This window comes from Somniosus microcephalus, chromosome 5 (assembly GCF_052327205.1).
Source record: "Somniosus microcephalus isolate GS21.2 chromosome 5, FLI_Smic_1.0, whole genome shotgun sequence".
Taxonomy (NCBI): Eukaryota; Metazoa; Chordata; class Chondrichthyes; order Squaliformes; family Somniosidae; genus Somniosus; species Somniosus microcephalus.
The window spans coordinates 18,617,186-18,638,099 of record NC_140991.1 but is presented as its reverse complement, the minus strand read 5'-3'; the positions used below and the strand labels follow the sequence as shown (position 1 = coordinate 18,638,099).

The following is a 20,914-nucleotide window of genomic DNA, read 5'->3' as shown; positions in this document are numbered from 1 at the left end:
AGAGATAATCACAGCAATCAAAGGTGTGAATGGTGTCCAAACAGGTCAGTCAGGAAAACATTACATCAAAGAACAATGAGGTGGGGTCACAGGGGGTCAAATGTTGCAGATGCTGGGGTCTGTATGAAAAACAGAAAAAAACCCAAAAAACTTTGCTGGAAATCACAGCAGGTTCGGCCGCATCTGTGCAGAGAGGACAAGCCAATGATGACTCGAGTCTGGATGACTCTACGTCAGGTGGGGTTACATGTAGCGTGACATGAACCCAAGATCCCGGTTGAGGCCGTCCTCATGAGTGCGGAACTTGGCTATCAGTTTCATTACTGACTTGACACTGGTGCTTCCCCCCCGCCACCCTGGCACCAATAGCCACTCACCGTCTGTCTTGGGGTCACATAGTACGGATAGTCTGCCGTAATGCCCTCGTGAACCCGTAGAGCCACGGAAATTAGAGTGTTCATTAATGACTCTTTTTCTTCCTCCTCCGGCTCCTCCTCTTCCAGGTCCTAAAGATTATAACAATTTTAAAAAAATAGGAAACAATTGTTTTTCTCTGAAAATAAAAGTCATGGAATGTAAGAATTTTTCATATTCTTGCGCCCAGTGTCAGCATCAAACGCTCCCAGCTCAGGTATAGATTGGCTTAGTTTTAAAGTTAAATTCCTTCTACTGTATCCCAACAATGTAGTTTAATCAAACCCCATTGATGAACAGGAAAAGCTCATTAGGCCAAACCTGAGATAAATCCAAGCCTGAAGCTAAACCATGTGACATTTGCAACACAAAGTGAGATTGAAACTTAGCTAGGGGTCAAATAGGACATTAAAGATGCAGGCCATCAGCACAAGTGAGCAGCCAGAAAGGGAAATAGAACTAAAAAGTAAAGGTGCAAAGATTGTGCCGGGAACAGATCAGTCTTGCCAATTGTGATGTGATGTTGAACATGCACTGGTGATATTTTTTACAGCGGCAGGACAGATCTGTTAGTGTTAGCGCTGTGTGTTGTCTGAACTCGGGAGAGTTAGCGCTGTGTGTTGTCTGAACTCAGGAGTGTTAGCGCTGTGCATTGTCTGAACTCGGGAGAGTTAGCACTGTGCATTGTCTGAACTCGGGAGTGTTAGCGCTGTGCGTTGTCTGAACTCGGGAGAGTTAGCGCTGTGCATTGTCTGAACTCGGGAGTGTTAGCGCTGTGCATTGTCTGAACTCGGGAGTGTTAGCGCTGTGCATTGTCTGAACTCGGGAGTGCTAGCGCTGTGCATTGTCTGATCTCGGGAGAGTTAGCGCTGTGTGTTGTCTGAACTCGGGAGTGTTAGCGCTGTGTGTTGTCTGAACTCGGGAGTGTTAATGCTGTGCGTTGTCTGAACTCGGGAGTGTTAGCGCTGTGTGTTGTCTGAACTCGGGAGTGTTAGCGCTGTGCGTTGTCTGAACTCGGGAGTGTTAGCGCTGTGCATTGTCTGAACTCGGGAGTGCTAGCGCTGTGCATTGTCTGATCTCGGGAGAGTTAGCGCTGTGTGTTGTCTGAACTCGAGGGTGTTAGTGCTGTGTGTTGTCTGAACTCGGGAGTGTTAATGCTGTGCGTTGTCTGAACTCGGGAGTGTTAGCGCTGTGTGTTGTCTGAACTCGGGAGTGTTAGCGCTGTGTGTTGTCTGAACTCGGGAGAGTTAGCGCTGTGTGTTGTCTGAACTCGGGGGTGTTAGCGCTGTGTGTTGCCTGAACTTGGGAGTGTTAGCGCTGTGTGTTGCCTGAACTCGGGAGTGTTAGCGCTGTGTGTTGTCTGAACTCGGGGGTGTTAGCGCTGTGTGTTGCCTGAACTCGGGGGTGTTAGCGCTGTGTGTTGCCTGAACTCGGGAGTGTTAGCGCTGTGTGTTGTCTGAACTCGGGAGTGTTAGTGCAATGTGTTGTCTGAACTCGGGAGTGTTAGCGCTGTGTGTTGTCTGAACTCGGGAGTGTTAGTGCTGTGCATTGTCTGAACGCGGGAGAGTTAGCGCTGTGCATTGTCTGAACTCGGGAGAGTTAGCGCTGTGTGTTGTCTGAACTCGGGAGTGTTAGCGCTGTGTGTTGTCTGAACTCGGGAGTGTTAGTGCTGTGCATTGTCTGAACGCGGGAGTGTTAGTGCTGTGCAGTGTCTGAACTCAGGAGTGTTAGTGCAGTGTGTTGTCTGAACTCGGCAATGTTAGCATTGTGTGTTGCCTGAACTCGGGAGTGTTAGCGCTGTACGATGCTTGAACTCGGGAGTGTTAGCACTGTGCGTTATCTGAACTCAGGAGTGTTAGGGCTGAGCATTGTCTGAACTCGGGAGTGTTAGCGCTGTGCATTCCCTGAACTCGGGAGAGTTAGCGTTGTGCGTTGTCTGAACTCGGGAGTGTTAGCGCTGTGCATTGTCTGAACTCGGGAGAGTTAGCGCTGTGTGTTGTCTGAACTCGGGAGTGTTAGCGCTGAGTGTTGTCTGAACTCGGGAGTGTTAGCGCTGTGTGTTGTCTGAACTCGGGAGTGTTAGCGTTGTGCGTTGTCTGATCTCGGGACAGTTAGCGCTGTGTGTTGTCTGAACTCGGGAGTGTTAGCGCTGTGTGTTGTCTGAACTCGGGAGTGCTAGCGCTGAGCATTGTCTGAACTCGGGAGTGCTAGCGCTGAGCGTTGTCTGAACTCGGGAGTGTGAGCGTTGTCTGAACTCGGGAGTGTTAGCGCTGTGTGTTGTCTGAACTTGGGAGAGTTAGCGCTGTGCGTTGTCTGAACTCGGGAGTGTTGGCGCTGAGCGTTGTCTGAACTGGGGACTGTTGGCGCTGTGCGTTGCCTGAACTCGTGTGTGTTAGCGCTGTACGATGCCTGAACTCCGGAGTGTTAGCGCTGTGTGTTGTCTGAACTCGGGAGTGTTTGCGCTGAGCGTTGTCAGAACTCGGGAGTGTTGGGGCTGAGCATTGTCTAAACTCGGGAGAGTTAGCGCTGTGTGTTGTCTGAACTCGGGAGTGTTAGGGCTGAGCATTGTCTGAACTCGGGAGTGTTAGGGCTGAGCATTGTCTGAACTCGGGAGTGTTAGGGCTGAGCATTGTCTGAGCTCGGGAGAGCGAGTGCTGTGTGTTGTCTGAACTCGGGAGTGTTAGCACTGTACGTTGTCTGAACTCGGGAGTGTTAGCGCTGTGCGTTGTTTGAACTCTGTAGTGTTAGCGCTGTGCGTTGTTTGAACTCGGGAGAGTGAGTGCTGTGTGTTGTCTGAACTCGGGAGTGTTAGCGCTGTGCGTTGTTTGAACTCTGTAGTGTTAGCGCTGTGCGTTGTTTGAACTCGGGAGAGTGAGTGCTGTGTGTTGTCTGAACTCGGGAGTGTTAGCGCTGTGTGTTGCCTGAACTCGGGAGTGTTAGCGCTGTGCGTTGTTTGAGCTCCGTAGTGTTACCGCTGTGCGTTGTTTGAACTCGGGAGAGTGAGTGCTGTGTGTTGTCTGAACTCGGGAGTGTTGGTGCTGTGCGTTGTTTGAGCTCCGTAGTGTTAGCGCTGTGCGTTGTTTGAGCTCCGTAGTGTTAGCGCTGTGCGTTGTTTGAGCTCCGTAGTGTTACCGCTGTGCGTTGTTTGAGCTCCGTAGTGTTAGCGCTGTGCGTTGTTTGAACTCGGGAGAGTGAGTGCTGTGTGTTGTCTGAACTCGGGAGTGTTGGTGCTGTGCGTTGTTTGAGCTCCGTAGTGTTAGCGCTGTGCGTTGTTTGAGCTCCGTAGTGTTAGCGCTGTGCGTTGTTTGAGCTCCGTAGTGTTAGCGCTGTGCGTTGTTTGAGCTCCGTAGTGTTAGCGCTGTGCGTTGTTTGAACTCGGGAGTGTTGGCGCTGTGCGTTGTTTGAGCTCCGTAGTGTTAGCGCTGTGCGTTGTTTGAGCTCCGTAGTGTTAGCGCTGTGCGTTGTTTGAGCTCCGTAGTGTTAGCACTGTGCGTTGTTTGAACTCGGGAGTGTTGGCGCTGTGCGTTGTTTGAGCTCCGTAGTGTTGGCGCTGTGCGTTGTTTGAGCTCCGTAGTGTTAGCGCTGTGCGTTGTTTGAACTCCGTAGTATTAGCGCTGTGGATTGTCTGAACTCAGCAAAGTAAAGAGCTTCAGTGTAGCCTGTCTACAGCCTGACTGCCATGGACTGAATCAAACTATACACTCCAGGCAGAATGCTGGATGAGCGTTGTCATTCAGTTCAAGCCTAGGCGAAATGCCTTGCCATCAAATTTGGCCAAAAAAAAATCATGTCTTCCTGCATGGGTGGCCTTAGAATCTGGCAAATGTACGCCAGGGTTGCTGCCAGCTGAGATGAGAAACAAACCTTGTGAGCCAGTGGCTCCAAGCCCCATTAAACCAACATAAAAGCATCAAACCACTCACTCCGACCCATCCCACTGATCCAGGTAACTAGGTAACTAATGCAAGCTGACGGTCCATGTTGTGAATATTCGTATTTCTTACACAATCTGATGTCTGGAGGGCCAAGGAGCTGCTCACTAGACTGTTAGGAATTGCATCCCAGTCCAACCCGTTTTCACTCTCGCTGGGCGGGACGCTGGTTTCGATAATCTCGTTACCGCTTTCATCCTTCAGTGGGAACGGCTGCCCATACGAAATGACCAGGTCCACCAGCTGCACGTCGTCCTTCTCTTGGTTGTATGTCTCCCAGTCTAATCGAATATCTAGGATTTTTAAAATAAATTCAAAAAAGCATCTTTAACCTAAAGCGACTTCAGGTCAATTTGTCGAAAATGCATCACGTGTAATTTCTTGATGGCTCGCGGCAGCTCCAGGCTGCAGTCGCGTGAGGGTGGTCAGGTGCGGGCTTGTTCCCTCAATCACCCACATTTCCACCTGAGCTGGGGAGCACGGACGATGACAGAGAAGGGTCACTCTTGCGTTCATCCGAGTAGAACGACTCTGGCAGAGGACGCTCTTTGACGTAAGAAAACTACTGGGCACTTGGTCTAAGCATTAAACAAAGCTTTAATCAACTGTTTTACAACATGGAGGTCTAGTTGTGTCCTTCACTAGTTCCTGTTAAGAATGTCCTGCGCAAGTTGGGCCCGTGCCCGAGTATTTATACTCTCCCTGGACAGCGCCACCCGCAGGTCGCTCAGTTGATTCATGTCACTCGTCACCACCCCCTACCCCACCCCAGTCACCAACAGAGGGCTAAGAGAAACATTTGGTCCAACTCACTTGTGTATCCCACAGCAGTGTCCCATGGGGTTCCGTTCTGGGACTGCTTCTGTTCACTGTGTACATCGATATTTTGGGTATGGGGCTAAAGGGTGTAGCGTCCAAATTTAGAGGCGCTACTAAAATAGGAGACATAGAAATAATTCTCACGACAGAACAAAGTTGCGAGGCGGTATTGATAAGATGGTGGAATGGGCTAATAAGTGCCAGATGGAATTCAATGTCAATTAATGTGAGGGTGGTGCATCTTACTTTGAAAAAAAAAAGTGATAATCACACTTTGAATGGGGGAAAGATGTGGAAGAGCAGAGGGATTTGGGGTCCAGGTTCACAAAACATTACAAGCAGCATCGCCAGTGCCATTCAAACAAATTAATGGAATACTGGGTTTTATGGCAAGAGACCAAAGAATATAAAAGTCGAGATGTAATAGTGAATCTACATAACACCAACAACCGCTTGCATTTATATAGCGCCTTTAACAAAGTAATCCATCCCAAGGCGCATCACAGGAGCGTTATCAAACAATATGGCCGCCCGGCACCTGCCCTTTCATTTGCGCGGCCGCAGCCGCAAACACTGCACCCTGACCCTGTTGGACATATCTTCCGGCGGTAGGTCGGGGGGGGGGCGCGAGCGAAGTTTGCAGCCGGGGCGTGAGCGGGGCGCTGCGCACGGCGATGATGTCATCGGCGGAGGTGCAGCACTGCGGGCCGTTACCGGCTACCGCCGCCGCCAACCTGCTGAATTTCGTGGAAGGCGTTAGCGACGCCGCACCCGAGCGCTAGGAGCTTCGCACCCCGTTAGCGCTAACAGGAGGCGCAAAGCAACCCAGAGGATTGTGTGGCTGAGGAATGTCACTAGAGTTAGTGATTGTAGCAGAGACCCTGTCAACATTTAAGAAATGGTTAGAAAGGTAGTTGAAAGAAAGGGGAATAAAGGGAAGAGGACACACACATTGAATTAGGACCACTGTTCATATGCTGGATAAACATCAACATGGACTGGTTGGCTGAACAGCCTGTTTCCGTGCTGTGATTTCTGTGTAATTCAGTAACTGAGCCATCTACACACTAGATTCATTAAGACAGCCATCAACACCCGCCCTTATTAACTCAACCATCTACACACTGAGCTTGCCAAATGAACCATCTATAAGCCCGGCTATGCCAACTGAACCATCTATAAGCCTGGCTATGCCAACTGAACCATCTATAAGCCTGGCTATGCCAACTGAACCATTTATAAGCCCGGCTATGCCAACTGAACCATCTATAAGCCTGGCTATGCCAACTGAACCATCTATAAGCCTGGCTATGCCAACTGAACCATCTATAAGCCTGGCTATGCCAGCTACACCAGCTACACATGCCTTTATTATCTCAGCCATCTCCACATCAACAGCCATCTCCTCCATCGTATTGTGTGGCACTACCACTGTGCCAAATGGGATAAATTCAGAACAAATTTAGCAGCTCAAAACTGGGCATCCATGAGGTGCTATGGGCCATCAGCAGCAGCAGAATTGTATACAACCGCAATCTGTAACTTCATGGCCCGGCATATCCCTCACTCTACCATTACCATCAAGCCAGGGAACCAACCCTGGTTCAATGAGGAGTATAGAAGAGCATGCCAGGAGCAGCACCAGGCGTACCTAAAAATGAGGTGCCAACCTGGAGAAGTTGCAACACAGGACTACATGCATGCTAAACAGCAGAAGCAGCATGCTATAGACAGAGCTAATTGATCCCACAACCAACAGAGCAGATCAAAGCTCTGTAGTCCTGCCACATCCAGTCGTGAATGGTGGTGGAGAATTAAACAACTAACGGGAGGAAGAGGTTCCATGAACATCCCCATCCTCAATGCAACCATCTTCAGCCAGAAGTGCCAAATGGATGATCCATCTCGGCCTCCTCCTGAGGGCCGCACCATTACAGAGGCCTGTCTTCTGCCAATTTGATTCACTCCACGTGATATTAAGGAATGGCTGAGCGCACTGGATACAGCAAAGGCTATGGGCCCCGACAACATCCCGGCTGTCATGCTGAAGACTTGTGCTCCAGAACTAGCCGCGCCTCTAGCCAAGCTGTTCCAGTACAGTTACAACACTGGCATCTACCCGACAATGTGGAAAACTGCCCAGGTATGTCCTGTCCACAAAAAGCAGGACAAATCCAATCTGGCCCCATCAGTCTACCCTCAATCATCAGCAAAGTGATGGAAGGTGTCATCGACAGTGCTATTAAGTGGCACTTACTCACCAATAACCTGCTCACCGATGCCCAGTTTGGGTTCCACCAAGACCACTCGGCTCCCGAGCTCATTACAGCCTTGGTCCAAACATGGACAAAAAAGCTGAATTCCAGAGGTGAGGTGAGAGTGACTGCCCTTCACATCAAGGCAGCATTTGATCGAGTGTGCCATCAAGGAGCCCTAGTAAAACTAAAGTCAATAGGAATCAGGGGAAAACTGTCCACTGGCTGGAGTCATACCTAGCACAAAGGAAGAGGGTTGTGGTTGTTGGAGGCCAATCTCAGCCTCAGAACATCGCTGCAGGAGTTCCTCAGGGCAGTGTCCTCGGCCCAACCATCTTCAGCTGCTTCATCAATGACCTTCCCTCCATCATAAGGTCAGAAGTGGGGATGTTCGCCGATGATTGGACAGTATTCAGTTCCATTTACGCCACACAAGTGCCAGGCAATGACCGTCTCCAAGAGAGAGTCTAGCCACTTCCCCTTGACATTCAATTACATTACCATCACCGAGTCCCCCACCATCAACACCCTGGGGGTCACCATTTACCAGAAACTTAACTGGACCAGCCACATAAATACTGTGGCTGCAAGAGCAGGTCAGAGGCTGGGTATTCTGCAGCGAGTGATTCACCTCCTGACTCCCCAAAGCCTTTCCGCCATCTACAAGGCCCAAGTCAGGAGTGTGATGGAATACTCTCCACTTGTTTGGATGAGTGCAGCTCCAACAACACTCAAGAAGCTTGACGCCACCCAGGACAAAACAGCCCACCTGATTGGCACCCCATCCCCCACCTTAAACATTCACGCCCTCCACCACCAGCACACCATGGCTGCAGTGTGTACAATCTTCTATACCTCCTTAGATACAAGCATGATGCCAAAGAACTGGAGGATTGCATAGGTTACACCCTTGTCGAAAAAAGGGGAGAAGGATAAACTTGGCAATTATAGGCCAGTCAGTTTAACATCGATGGTGGGGAAGCTTTTAGAAACAATAATCCGAGACAAAATTAACAGCCACTTGGACAACTATGGACTAATAAAGGAGAGGCAGCACGGATTTGTGGAGAGACAGCACGGATTTGTTAAGGGCAAATCGTGTTTGACTAACTTGATTGAGTTATTTGATGAGGTAACAGAGAGGGTGGATGCGTGTAGTGCATATTGTGTATATGGACTTTCACAGGGCGTTTGATAAAATACCACATATTAGGCTTGTTAGCAAAATTGAAGCCAATGGGATAAAAGGGGCAGTAGCAGCATGGATAAGAGATAGAAAACAGAGTTGTGGCGAATGGCTGTTTTACAGACTGGAGCAAGGTATACAGTGGCATTCCCCAAAGGTCAGTATTAGGACCAATGCTGTTTTTGATATACATTAATGGCTTGGACTTGGGAGTACAGGGCACAATTTCGAAATTTGCAGATGACACAAAACTTGGAAGTGTAGTAAATAGTGAGGAGGATAGTAATAGACTTCAAGAGGACACAGACAGGCTGGTGGAATGGGCGGACACATGGCAGATGAAATTCAACGCAGAGAAACGTGAGGTGATACATTTTGGTAGGAAGAATGAGGAGCGACCATAAACACTAAATGGTACAATTTTAAAGGGATACAAAAAGAGAGCGACCTGAGAATATTTGTGCACGCATCTTTGAAGGTGGCAGGTCAGGCTAACAAAGCAGTTAATAAAGCATGTGGGATCCTGGGCTTTATAAATAGAGGCATGGAGTACAAAAGCCAGGAAGTTATGCTAAACCTACATAAAACACTAGTTCAGCCCCGGCTGGAGTATTGGGTCCAATTCTGGGCACCACACGTTAGGAAGGATGTTAAGGTTTTGAAGGGAGTACAGAAGAGATTTACTACAATGGTTCCAGGGATGAGGGAATACAGTTACATGGATAGACTAGAGAAGCTGGGGTTGTTCTCCTTGAAGCAGAGAAGGATAAGAGGAGATTTGATAGAGGTGTTTAAAATCATGAAGGGTTTAGATAGAGTGAATAAAGAGAAAGGCCTAGAAATTCAGTGGGCTGCGCCACCTGTTAGCACCTTAAGAGGGCACTAAGTGGGTTGGACGCCACTGGCCACTCCTCCCGCTAAATTTAGCGGTACGCTAATGGCGGCGCTAGCCGTTAGCGCTGCACCGCTACCGATGACATCATCGGTGTGCACAGCGCCTCGCTATCGCCCCGATCGCGAAATTTAGTTGTGCCCCCTGCTTTAACGCCAGTCGCTATTTGCGACCGGTTCAGGGGGGCCTACCTGCGGCGGTGGAGGCACTGAGGTGCGGGGTGGCCATTTTTTTTGCTGGCCACCTGCCAGCACCTCTCCGCGCCGCCGTCCCCGGCCTCTTGAGCCCCCCCCGCACGGAGTGCCGGCTGTGTTCCAAGAGCCCGGCACTTCTCCTCGGTGCCGGGCTCTTTTGCCGGCACTCGTGATCTTTGATCACGCTGCAGCAGGCCACTCCCCTTTAAGAAGGGGAGGAAGGCCTGCAGTATCGCAGCGCGCCGTGCCGCAACATGTGGCGCTGCGGCACGTTGCGCAGCGATATTGAGTTGCAGCACCCCAAGAGGGATGCGGGGCGCCTCCAGTAGCGCCGCGCTTCCCTCTGGGGCGCGCAAAGTCAATTTCCGGCGGGCGGCCACGGCTACTTCCGGGGCGCTTCATTTAGCGCCCTGGCGAGGCTGGCACCCCAAATGGGGTGCCACTGAATTTCTAGGCCAAACTGTTTCCAGTGGCTGAAGGGTCGATAATGAGAAGGCACAGATTAAAGGTGATTGGCAAAAGAACCAGAGGCGACATGAGGAAAAACTTGTTTACGCAACGAGTGGTTAGGATTTGGAAGGCACTGCCTGACAGGGTGGTGGATGTAGATTCAATAGTAGCCTTCAAAAGGGAATCGGATAAATACTTGAAGGATAAAAAATTGTAGGGATATGGCGAAAGAGCAGGGGAGTGGAACTAACTGGATTGCTCTTCGAAAAAGCCAGCGCAGACTCGATGCTGTACTTTTCTATGATTTACAAAATGCACTGCAGCAACTCGCCAAGGCTTCTTCAGCAGCACCTCCCAAACCCGCGACCTCTTCCACCTAGAAGGACAAGGGCAGCAGGCACATGGGAACTGTGGTAAACCACTGTTGTTAGTATTGTTGTTCACCACTGTTGTTAGTACTGTTGTTCACTGTTAGTACTGTTGTTCACTCTTGCATATTGTTGTACTTGTCTGTGCATGCCTCAGCTGACTCCGCCCCTGGCTCCACCCTCATGGCTGGGTATAAAGGTCGCTGCTCAGAAGCCTCCGGCCCTTTTGGATACCAGGCAACCACAAGAGGCATGCTCTGTTCTTTGGTAATAAAAGCCTGTTTATTACTTTCTCAATCTCCAGTCTTTTGTAGCAATTGATAGTGCATCAATTTTATTACCAAAGTTAAATGTTGGCTGCGGATGCTGTTCAACCGATGGCGCAAAACGCTGAGCAGCAGGCGCTGCTGCGAGCCCTCAGACCAACATGCCTGGACCTAGACCCCCAAGAAGCGGGTTCGTCGACTAAATTCGCACAATGGCTGCGTTGCTTTGAGGCGTATCTGGAAGCCTCGACCGTGACTCTTGATGAAAATAAACTGAAAATCCTGGCCTCGAAGGTGAGCCACCAAGTCTATACTTTAATCCAAGATGCGACGACCTACGCGGCGGCTATCGACCTACTGAAAGGGCAGTATGCACGCCTGGTTAACACGGTCTATGCCAGGCACCTTTTAAGATCTCGCAGACAGCAGCCCGGGGAATCGGTGGAAGCCTTCCTACGGGCACTGCGGGTACTCGGACGCGGCTGCGACTGCAAGGAAGTATCGGCCACGGCACATGCGGAGGGACTGATACGAGACGCTTTCGTTGCGGGTCTAAGGTCCGACTACTCCCGGCAGAGGCTGCTGGAGAAGGGTGAAATAGACCTGACAAAGGCAGTGTCCCTCGCGCTCTCGCTCGACGCGGCCCACAGAAATATGGACGCTTTCTCCCCTCATCGCCCCGCGCCGTGGACGCCGCAATCTTGGGCCATGGGACCGCCACCTCCGACTGCTGCAGCGATGTCCAAGGCACAAAAATGCTATTTTTGTGGCCAAGCTAAACACCCTAGAGCACGCTGCCCCGCGAAGAATGCTACCTGCTCCGGCTGCGGGAAGAAAGGTCACTACGTTAGCGCCTGCAAAGGGAAGACCGCTAACGCCAGCAGCGCTGCGTGCGAACCGTGGGCGCAGCCATCTTGTCCGCCATCTTGGGCTCCCCCAGCCGCGTGGGGATCGGGACCGTGGGCGCCGCCATTTTGTCCGCCATCTTGGACGCCTCCGACTTCGGTTACGGGGGACCCGGACTCCACCACCGCCTCATCGGACGACCGCATCGACACGCTTGAACATACGCTGGCTTCCGTGACGCTGGATCAATCTCTCCCGCATCAACTGTCCAGGTCCATGATGGACATTACGGTAAACGGCCGCGCCACTACCTGCCTTTTTGACAGCGGGAGCACGGAGAGTTTTATACACCCCGACACGGTGCGCAGTTACTCTCTCCCGGTCCTGCCGACGCGTCATCGCATCTCTATGGCTTCCAAAGCCCAGTCAGCGGACGTCGGTGGCTACTGTATGGTGACTCTTTCAGTGCGGGGTACTGAATACAAAAATTTTAAACTTCTGGTCCTGCCCCATCTCTGCGCTGCCGTCCTACTGGGGTTGGATTTTCAGTGCCACCTTAAGAGTGTCACTTTAGCGTATGGTGGACCCCTCCCCCCTCTCACAGTCTGCAGCCAGCAGTTTTTAAATCGCCCGCCGCGCGCCATTTGCAGCCTCTCCACCCTTAAAGTCTCCCCCCCCTCCTTGTTCGCTAACCTCACCCGCGACTGTAAGCCCATCGCTACCAAAAGTAGGCGTTACAGTGCCGGGGATAGGGGTTTCATTAAATCCGAGGTAGCGAGACTCCTGAAGGAAGGGATTATCGAGAGCAGCAATAGCCCATGGCGAGCACAAGTGGTGGTGGTGAAGGCTGGCGGCAAACAGCGCCTAGTTATTGACTACAGCCAGACGATCAACCGCTACACCCAGCTGGATGCATATCCACTCCCCCGCATATCTGACATGGTCAATCAGATAGCACAATACCGGGTGTTCTCGACGATTGATCTGAAGTCGGCATACCACCAGCTCCCCATCAGGGCTGAGGACCGCCAGTACACAGCTTTTGAAGCTGACGGTCGGCTCTATCACTTTCTCAGAGTTCCCTTCGGCGTCACCAACGGAGTTTCTGTCTTCCAACGGGAGATGGACCGGATGGTTGACCAGAACGCGCTCCAGGCCACTTTCCCATATCTAGACAACGTCACCATCTGCGGCCGCGACCAGCAGGACCACGACGTTAATCTAGAGAAATTCCTCCGGACGGCCCAGCGGCTGAATCTCACATACAACAAAGACAAATGTATGTTTCGTACTACGCGCCTTGCTATTCTTGGCTGCGTAGTGGAGAACGGAGTCATCGGCCCAGACCCCGATAGAATGCGCCCCCTTATGGAGCTCCCCCTCTCCCACTGCCAGAAAGCACTGAAGAGATGCCTGGGGTTTTTCTCTTACTATGCTCAGTGGGTGCCCAACTATGCGGATAAAGCCCGACCCCTCATCAAGTCCGCCTCCTTCCCCCTGACAGCAGAGGCCTGTGCAGCCTTCACTCTCATAAAAGGAGACATTGCGAAGGCCACAATGCACGCTGTGGATGAGTCCCTCCCTTTTCAAGTGGAGAGCGACGCATCCGACTTTGCCCTAGCTGCAACCCTTAACCAGGCGGGGAGACCCGTGGCCTTTTTCTCAAGGACCCTCCAGGGCCCCGAGATTCGACACTCCTCTGTCGAAAAGGAGGCCCAGGCCATTGTGGAAGCCGTGCGACATTGGCGGCATTACCTGGCCGGAAAACGATTTACCCTGCTCACTGACCAGCGTTCAGTGGCTTTTATGTTTCATAATAAGCAGCGGGGCAAAATCAAGAATGACAAGATCTTAAGGTGGAGAATCGAACTCTCCACCTACAATTACGATATCTTGTACCGGCCCGGGAAACTCAATGAGCCCCCAGATGCCCTATCACGTGGTACGTGCGCCAACGCGCAGGTTGATAGACTACAGACCCTCCACAATGACCTCTGCCACCCGGGGGTCACCAGGTTCTTCCATTTTATCAAATCCCGTAACCTGCCCTACTCCATCGAGGAGGTCAGGACCATGACCAGGAACTGCCAGATCTGTGCCGAGTGCAAGCCGCATTTTTATAGGCCAGACAGAGCGAGCCTGATCAAAGCCACGCACCCCTTCGAGCGGCTGAGCATCGATTTTAAAGGGCCCCTCCCCTCCTCTGACCGCAATGTGTACTTCCTCAATATAATTGATGAGTACTCCCGTTTCCCGTTTGCCATCCCTTGCTCGGACATGACCAGTACCACGGTCATTAAATGTCTGAATGACCTCTTCGCCTTGTTCGGTTTCCCTAGCTATATCCATAGCGACAGGGGCTCATCTTTTATGAGCGACGAACTTCGGCAGTACCTGCTCGCGAGAGGCATTGCTACAAGCAGGACCACCAGCTACAACCCCCGGGGTAACGGCCAGGTGGAAAGGGAGAATGCGACAGTCTGGAAGGCAGTCCTTTTAAACTTAAAATCTAAGGGCCTTCCGACCTCCCGCTGGCAGGAGGTCCTCCCTGCGGCGCTCCATTCCATTCGGTCGTTGCTCTGTACACCCACCAATGCCACTCCTCACGAGAGAATGTTCTCCTTCCCCAGGAAGTCCACGTCGGGGATTTCGCTACCAACATGGCTGACTTCTCCAGGTCCCGTCCTACTGCGGAAGCACGTGAGGACCCATAAGGCAGACCCCCTGGTCGAGAGGGTGAGCCTCCTCCACGCCAACCCGCAGTATGCTTACGTGGTGTACTCGGACGGGCGGGAGGACACAGTCTCCATTCGAGACCTCGCACCTGCAGGTGCTCCTGAAACACCCTCTTCGCCACCCACCGCTACTGCTGCCTACCCCCAGGACACAGTCCCCGCATGAGACCTCGCACCTTCGGGTGCCTCTGAGAGACCACCATCGCTACCTCCCATTACCCATGCTCTGACCCCTGTAGACGGCATGCAGCAGCCCCAGGGTCCGCCACCTGCTACACCTCCTCTGAACGAGACACCGGGTTCACCGTTGGATGCTGCACCATCACCGCCGCTGCTGTGACGCTCAGGACGGCTTACAAGGCCTCCTGATAGACTTCAGTACACAAATCTTTAGTGCACTTCACCCCGCCGGACTCAATTCTAAACAAGGGGTGAATGTGGTAAACCACTGTTGTTAGTATTGTTGTTCACCACTGTTGTTAGTACTGTTGTTCACTGTTAGTACTGTTGTTCACTCTTGCATATTGTTGTACTTGTCTGTGCATGCCTCAGCTGACTCCGCCCCTGGCTCCACCCTCATGGCTGGGTATAAAGGTCGCTGCTCAGAAGCCTCCGGCCCTTTTGGATACCAGGCAACCACAAGAGGCATGCTCTGTTCTTTGGTAATAAAAGCCTGTTTATTACTTTCTCAATCTCCAGTCTTTTGTAGCAATTGATAGTGCATCAGGAACACAACCACCTCCAAGTTCCCCTCCAAGTCACACACCATCCTGACTTAGAAGCACATCGCCGTTCCTTCATTGTCGCTGGGTCAAAATCCTGGAACTCCCTCCCTCACAGCACTGTGGGAGTACCTTCACCACACGGACTGCAGCGGTTCAAGAAGGCGGCTCACCACCACCTTCTTGAGGTAAATTGGGGATGGGCAATAAATGCTGGCCTTTCCCATGAATAAATAAAAAAAACCTGAGCCACCTACACCTGCCCTTATTAACTCAGCAATCTCCATATCAATGGAGCTAAATACCTGCCCTTATTATCTCAGATAGCCCCCCCACAAACTGAGCCACCTACACCTGCCTTTATTAACTCAGCCAGCTCCTCAACAAATGAGCCAAATACCTGGCGTTACCATGAGCCAGCAGGGGAGCTACAATTTCAGATTTCCAAATCTGATGGCGCTTCCACTGATGTTGAACAAGGTCATAAGAATTAGGAGCAGGAGTAGGCCGTACAGCCCCTTGAGCCTGCTCCACCATTCAACAAGATCATGGCTGATCTTCAACCTCAACTCCACTTTCCTGCACTATCCCCATATCCCTGGATTCCTCTAGAGATGAAAAATCTACCTCAGCCTTGAATATACTCAATGACTGGGCATTACCAGCTCTCTGGGGCAGAGAATTCCAGCGATACACAACCGTCTGAGTGAAGAAATTCAACGTCATCTCAGTCGTAAATGGCCGACCCCTTATCCTGAGACTATGATCCTAGTTCTAGACTCTCCAGCCAGGGGAAACAATCTCTCAACATCTATCCTGTCAATCCCCCTCAGAATCTTATATGTTTCAATGAGATCGCCTCTCATTCTTCTAAATTCCAGAGTGTAGGCCCGTTCTACTCAATCTCTGCTCATAGGACAAACCTCTCATCCCAGGGATCAATCTAGTGAACCTTCGTTGCACCGCCTTTAAGGCAAGTATATCCTTCCTTAGATAAGGAGACCAAAACTGTGCCCAGTACCCCAGGTGTGTTCTCACCAAGCCCTGTACAATTGTAGCAAGACTTCCTTACTCTTGTACTCCAACCCTCATACAATAAAGGCCAACATGCCATTTGCCTTCCTAATTGTTTGCTAACTCTGTGTTTTCTGTATGAGGACACCTAAATCTCTCTGAACACCACCATTTAATTGTTTTTCACCATTTAAAAAGTATTCTGCTTTTTTATTCTTCCTACCAAAGTGAATAACCTCATATTTCCCCACATTATACTCCATCTGCTACCTTATTGCCCACTCACTTAACCTGTCTATATCCTTTTGAAGGCTCTTTGCATCCTCCTCACAGCTTACTTTCCCACCTAGCTTTGTATTGTCAGCAAACTTGGATACATTGCACTCAGTCCCTTCATCTAAGTCATTAATACAGATTGTAAATAGCCGAGGGCCAAGTTCTGATCCTTGTGGCACCCCTCTAGTTACAGCCTGCCAACTGGAAAATGACCCGTTTATCCCTACTCTCTGTTTTCTGTCCGTTAACCATTCCTCTATCCGTGCTAATATATCACCCCAACCCCATGTGCCCTTATCTTGCATAACAACCTTTTATGTGGCACCTTATCGAATGCCTTTTGGAAATCCAAATACACTACATCCACTGGTTCCCCTTCATCTACCCTGCTTGTTACATCCTCAAAAAACACGAATTAATTTTGGATCCAACTTGCCACTTTCCCTTGGATCGCATGGGCTTTTACTTTTCTGACCAGTCTGCCATGTGGGACCTTGTCAAAAGCCTTGCTAAAATTCATGTACACTACATCAAATCCACTACCCTCACCAACCCTCCATGTTAGCTCCTCAAAAAATTCAATCAAGTTAGTCAGACACGACCTTCCCTTAACAAATCCACACTGATTGTCCTTGATTAATCCATGTCTTTCTAAGTGACAATTAATACTGTCCCTCGGAATTTTTTCCAACAATTTGCCCAGTTAGGCTGACTGGCCTGTAATTTCTCGGTCTATCCCTTACTCCCTTTTTAAACAACGGTACAACATTAGCAGTCCTCCAGTCCTCCGGCACCACACCTGTAGCCAGAGAGGACTAAAAAATGCTTCCGCTATTTCCTCCTTTGCTCCCCTTAACAGCCTAGGATACGTTTCATCCAGGCCTGGAGATTAATCTACTTTCAAAGATGCCAAACCCCTTAATACTTCCTCTCTCACTATTTTTAACTCATAGAAACATAGAAGATAGGAGCAGGAGTAGGCCATTCGGCCCTTCGAGCCTGCTCCGCCATTCAATGAGATCATGGCTGATCATCCAAATTCAGTACCCTGCCCCTGCCTTCTCCCCATATCCCTTGATCCCTTTAGCCTCAAGAAATATATCCAACTCTTTCTTGAATATATTTAATGAACTGGCCTCCACCGCCCTCTGTGGTAGAGAATTCCACAGGTTCACCACTCTCTGGGTGAAGAAATTCCTCCTCATTTCAGTCCTAAATGGCTTACCCCTTATCCTTAGACTATGACCCCTGGTTCTGGACTCCCCGGCCATCAGAAACATCCTTTCTGCATCTAGTCTGTCCAGACCTGACAGAATTTTATAGGTTTCGATGAGATCCCCTCTCAATCTTCTAAACTCCAGTGAGTATAAGCCCAATCGACACAATCTCTCCTCATACGTCATTCCTGCCATCCCAGGTATCAGCCTGGTGAATCTTCGCTGCACTCCCTCCATGGCAAGAACGTCCTTCCTCAGGTAAGGTGACCAAAACTGCACACAATACTCAAGGTGCGGTCTCACCAAGGCCCTGTACAACTGCAGCAAGACATCCTTGTTCTTGTACTCGAACCCTCTTGCTACGAAGGCCAACATACCATTTGCCTTCTTAACCGCCTGCTGCACCTGCATGCTTACCTTCAGCGACTGGTGCACAAGAACACCTAGGTCTCTTTGCACTTCCTCTTCTCCCAATCTATTGCCATTCAAATAATAATCTGCCTTCCTGTTTTTGCCACCAAAGTGGATAACCTCACATTTATCCACATTATAGTGCATTTGCCATGTTTCTGCCCAATCACCCAACCTGTCCAAATCGTACTGGAGTTTCATGACATCCTCCTCACAGCATACCCTCCCACCCAGCTTTGTGTCATCTGCAAATTTGGAGATATTACATCCAATTCCCTCGTCCAGATCATTAATATATATTGTGAACAGCTGGGGTCCTAGGACCGATCCTTGCGGTACCCCACTAGTCACTGCCTGCCACTCGGAAAACGACCCGTTTATTCCAACTCTTTGCTTTCTGTCCGCCAACCAGTTCTCTATCCAAGTCAATACCTTGCCCCCAGTCCCATGTGCCTTAATTTTGCACGCTAACCTCTGATGCAGGACCTTATCAAAAGCCTTCTGAAAGTCCAAATACACCACATCCACTGGTTCTCCCTTATCTATTTTACCAGTTACATCCTCAAAAAATTCCAGTAGATTAGTCAAGCATGATTTACCTTTTGTAAATCCATGTTGACTTTGTCCGATCCTGTCACTGCTTTCCAAGTGCTCTGCTATTACATCTTTTATAATGGACTCTAGCATTTTCCCCACTACCAATGTCAGGCTTACCGGTCTATAATTCCCCGCTTTTTCTCTGCCACCTTTGTTGAATAGTGGGGTAACATTAGCTACCCTCCAATCCATGGGTACTGTTCCAGAGTCTATTGAGTTCTGGAAGATGACCAGCAATGCATCTACTATTTCTAGGGCCACTTCCTTAAGTACCCTGGGATGTAGATTATCAGGCCCTGGGGATTTATCGGCCTTCAGTCCCATCAATTTTCCTAACACCATTTCCCTACAAATACTGATATCTTTCAGTTCCACCCTTTCATCAGACCCTATGTTCACCAGTATTTCTGGGAGGTTATTTATGTCCTCCTTTGTGAAGACAGAACCAAAATATGTACTTAGTTGGTCTGCCATTTCTTTGCTCCCCATTATAAATTCCCCTGATTCTGACTGCAAGGGACCTACGCTTGACTTCACCAATCTTTTCCTTTTTACATATCTATAAAAGCTTTTGCAGTCAGTTTTTATGTTCCCTGCAAGCTTACTCTCATATTCTATTTTCCCTTTCTTAATTAATCCCTTTGTCCTCCTTTGTTGAATCCTAAACTGCTCCCAATCCTCAGGATTATTGCTTTATCTGGCCAATTTGTATGTCCTCTCCTTGGATCTTATGCTATCCCTAATTTCCCTTGTTAGCCACGGTTGAGTCACCTTTTTTGTTTTATTTTTATGCCAAACTGGGATGAACAACTTCTGTAGTTCATCCATTCGATCTTTGAATGTTTGCCATTGCCTATCCACCGTCAACCCTTTGAGTGCCATTCCCCAATCAATCCTACCCAACTCGCTCCTCAGACCATCGTAGTTTCCTTTATTTAAATTGAGGACCCTAGTTTCTGAGTCAACTACTTCATTCTCCATCTTAATGAAGAATTCGATCATATTATGATCGCTCCGACCCAAGGGGCCTCGTACAACAAGATTGCTCATTAATCCTTTCTCGTTACATAATACCCAGTCTAAGATGGCCTGATCTCTGGTTGGTTCCTCGACATATTGGTCCAGGAAACCATCCCATAAACACTCCAGGAATTCCTCCTCCACAGTATTGTTACTAATTTGGTTGGCCCAATCTATATGTAGATTAAAGTCACCCATGATGACTGCTGTGCCCTTATTGCACGCTTCTTTAATTTCCCTTTTAATGCCATCCCCAACCTCCGCCTTACTGTTTGGAGGTCTATATACCACTCCCACTAATGTTTTCTTCCCCTTAGTATTTCTCAATTCTACCCATACAGATTCCACCTCATCAGAGCTAATATCCTTCATTACAATTGTGTTAATCCCTTCTTTAACCAGTAATGCTACCCCTCCTCCCTTTCCTTTTTGCCTATCTTTCCTGAATATCGAATACCCCTGGATGTTGAGTTCCCAGTCTTGGCCGTCCTTGAGCCACGTTTCTGTAATCCCAACCAAATCATATTCGTTTACCTCTATTTGCGCAGCCAATTCATCCACCTTATTACAAATGCTCCTCGCATTAAGACACAAAGCCTTCAGGCTTGTTTTTTTAACGCTCTTAGACCTATTAGAATTATTATTTACTGTGGCCACGTTTGATTTAAACCGTTGATTTCTCTGACTGCCACTTTTGTTTTTCTCCTTCCTATCTTTTGCTTTTATCCTTGTTTTCCTTTCCTCTGTCTCCCTGCTCAGGTTCCCAACCCCCTTCCATTTTAGTTTAAACCCTCCCCCACAGCACTAGCAAACACTCCCCCTAGGACATCAGTTCCAGCCCTGCCCAGGTGCAGACCGTCCGGTTTGAACTGGTCCCACCTCCCCCAGAACCGGTTCCAATGTCCCAGGAACTTGAATCCCTCCCCCTGGCACCATTCCTCTAGCCACGTATTCATCTGAAGTATCCTTCTATTTGCACTCTGACTAGCACGTGGCACTGGTAGCAATCCTGAGATTACTACCTTTGAGGTCCTGTTTTTTAATTTACCTCCTAACTCCCTATATTCCGCTTTTAGGACCTCATCCCGCTTTTTACCTATATCGTTGGTGCCTATATGCACCACGACAACTGGCTGTTCACCCTCCCCTTCCAAGATGTTCTGCAGCCGCTCGGAGACATCCTTGACTCTTGCACCAGGGAGGCAACACACCATCCTGGAGTCTCGTTTGCGGCCGCAGAAACACCTATCTATTCCCCTTACAATTGAATCCCCTATTACTATAGCTCTACCACACTTTT

The 20,914-nt window shown here is 49.7% G+C and overlaps 1 protein-coding gene across 2 annotated transcripts in view; it reads right to left on the bottom strand.

Annotated features, from left to right (window-relative positions):
- The window catches only part of dlec1 (DLEC1 cilia and flagella associated protein), a 180,703-nt gene that overhangs the window by 28,988 nt on the left and 130,801 nt on the right, over positions 1-20,914 (bottom strand). For both annotated transcript variants that reach the window (XM_085987395.1, XM_085987396.1), the window contains exons 30-31: positions 4,419-4,639; positions 378-506 (exon numbers count right to left, since the gene is read on the bottom strand). In XM_085987395.1, coding sequence (XP_085843521.1) covers positions 378-506; positions 4,419-4,639 — 350 coding nt within the window. The remainder of the gene's footprint in view (positions 1-377; positions 507-4,418; positions 4,640-20,914) is intronic.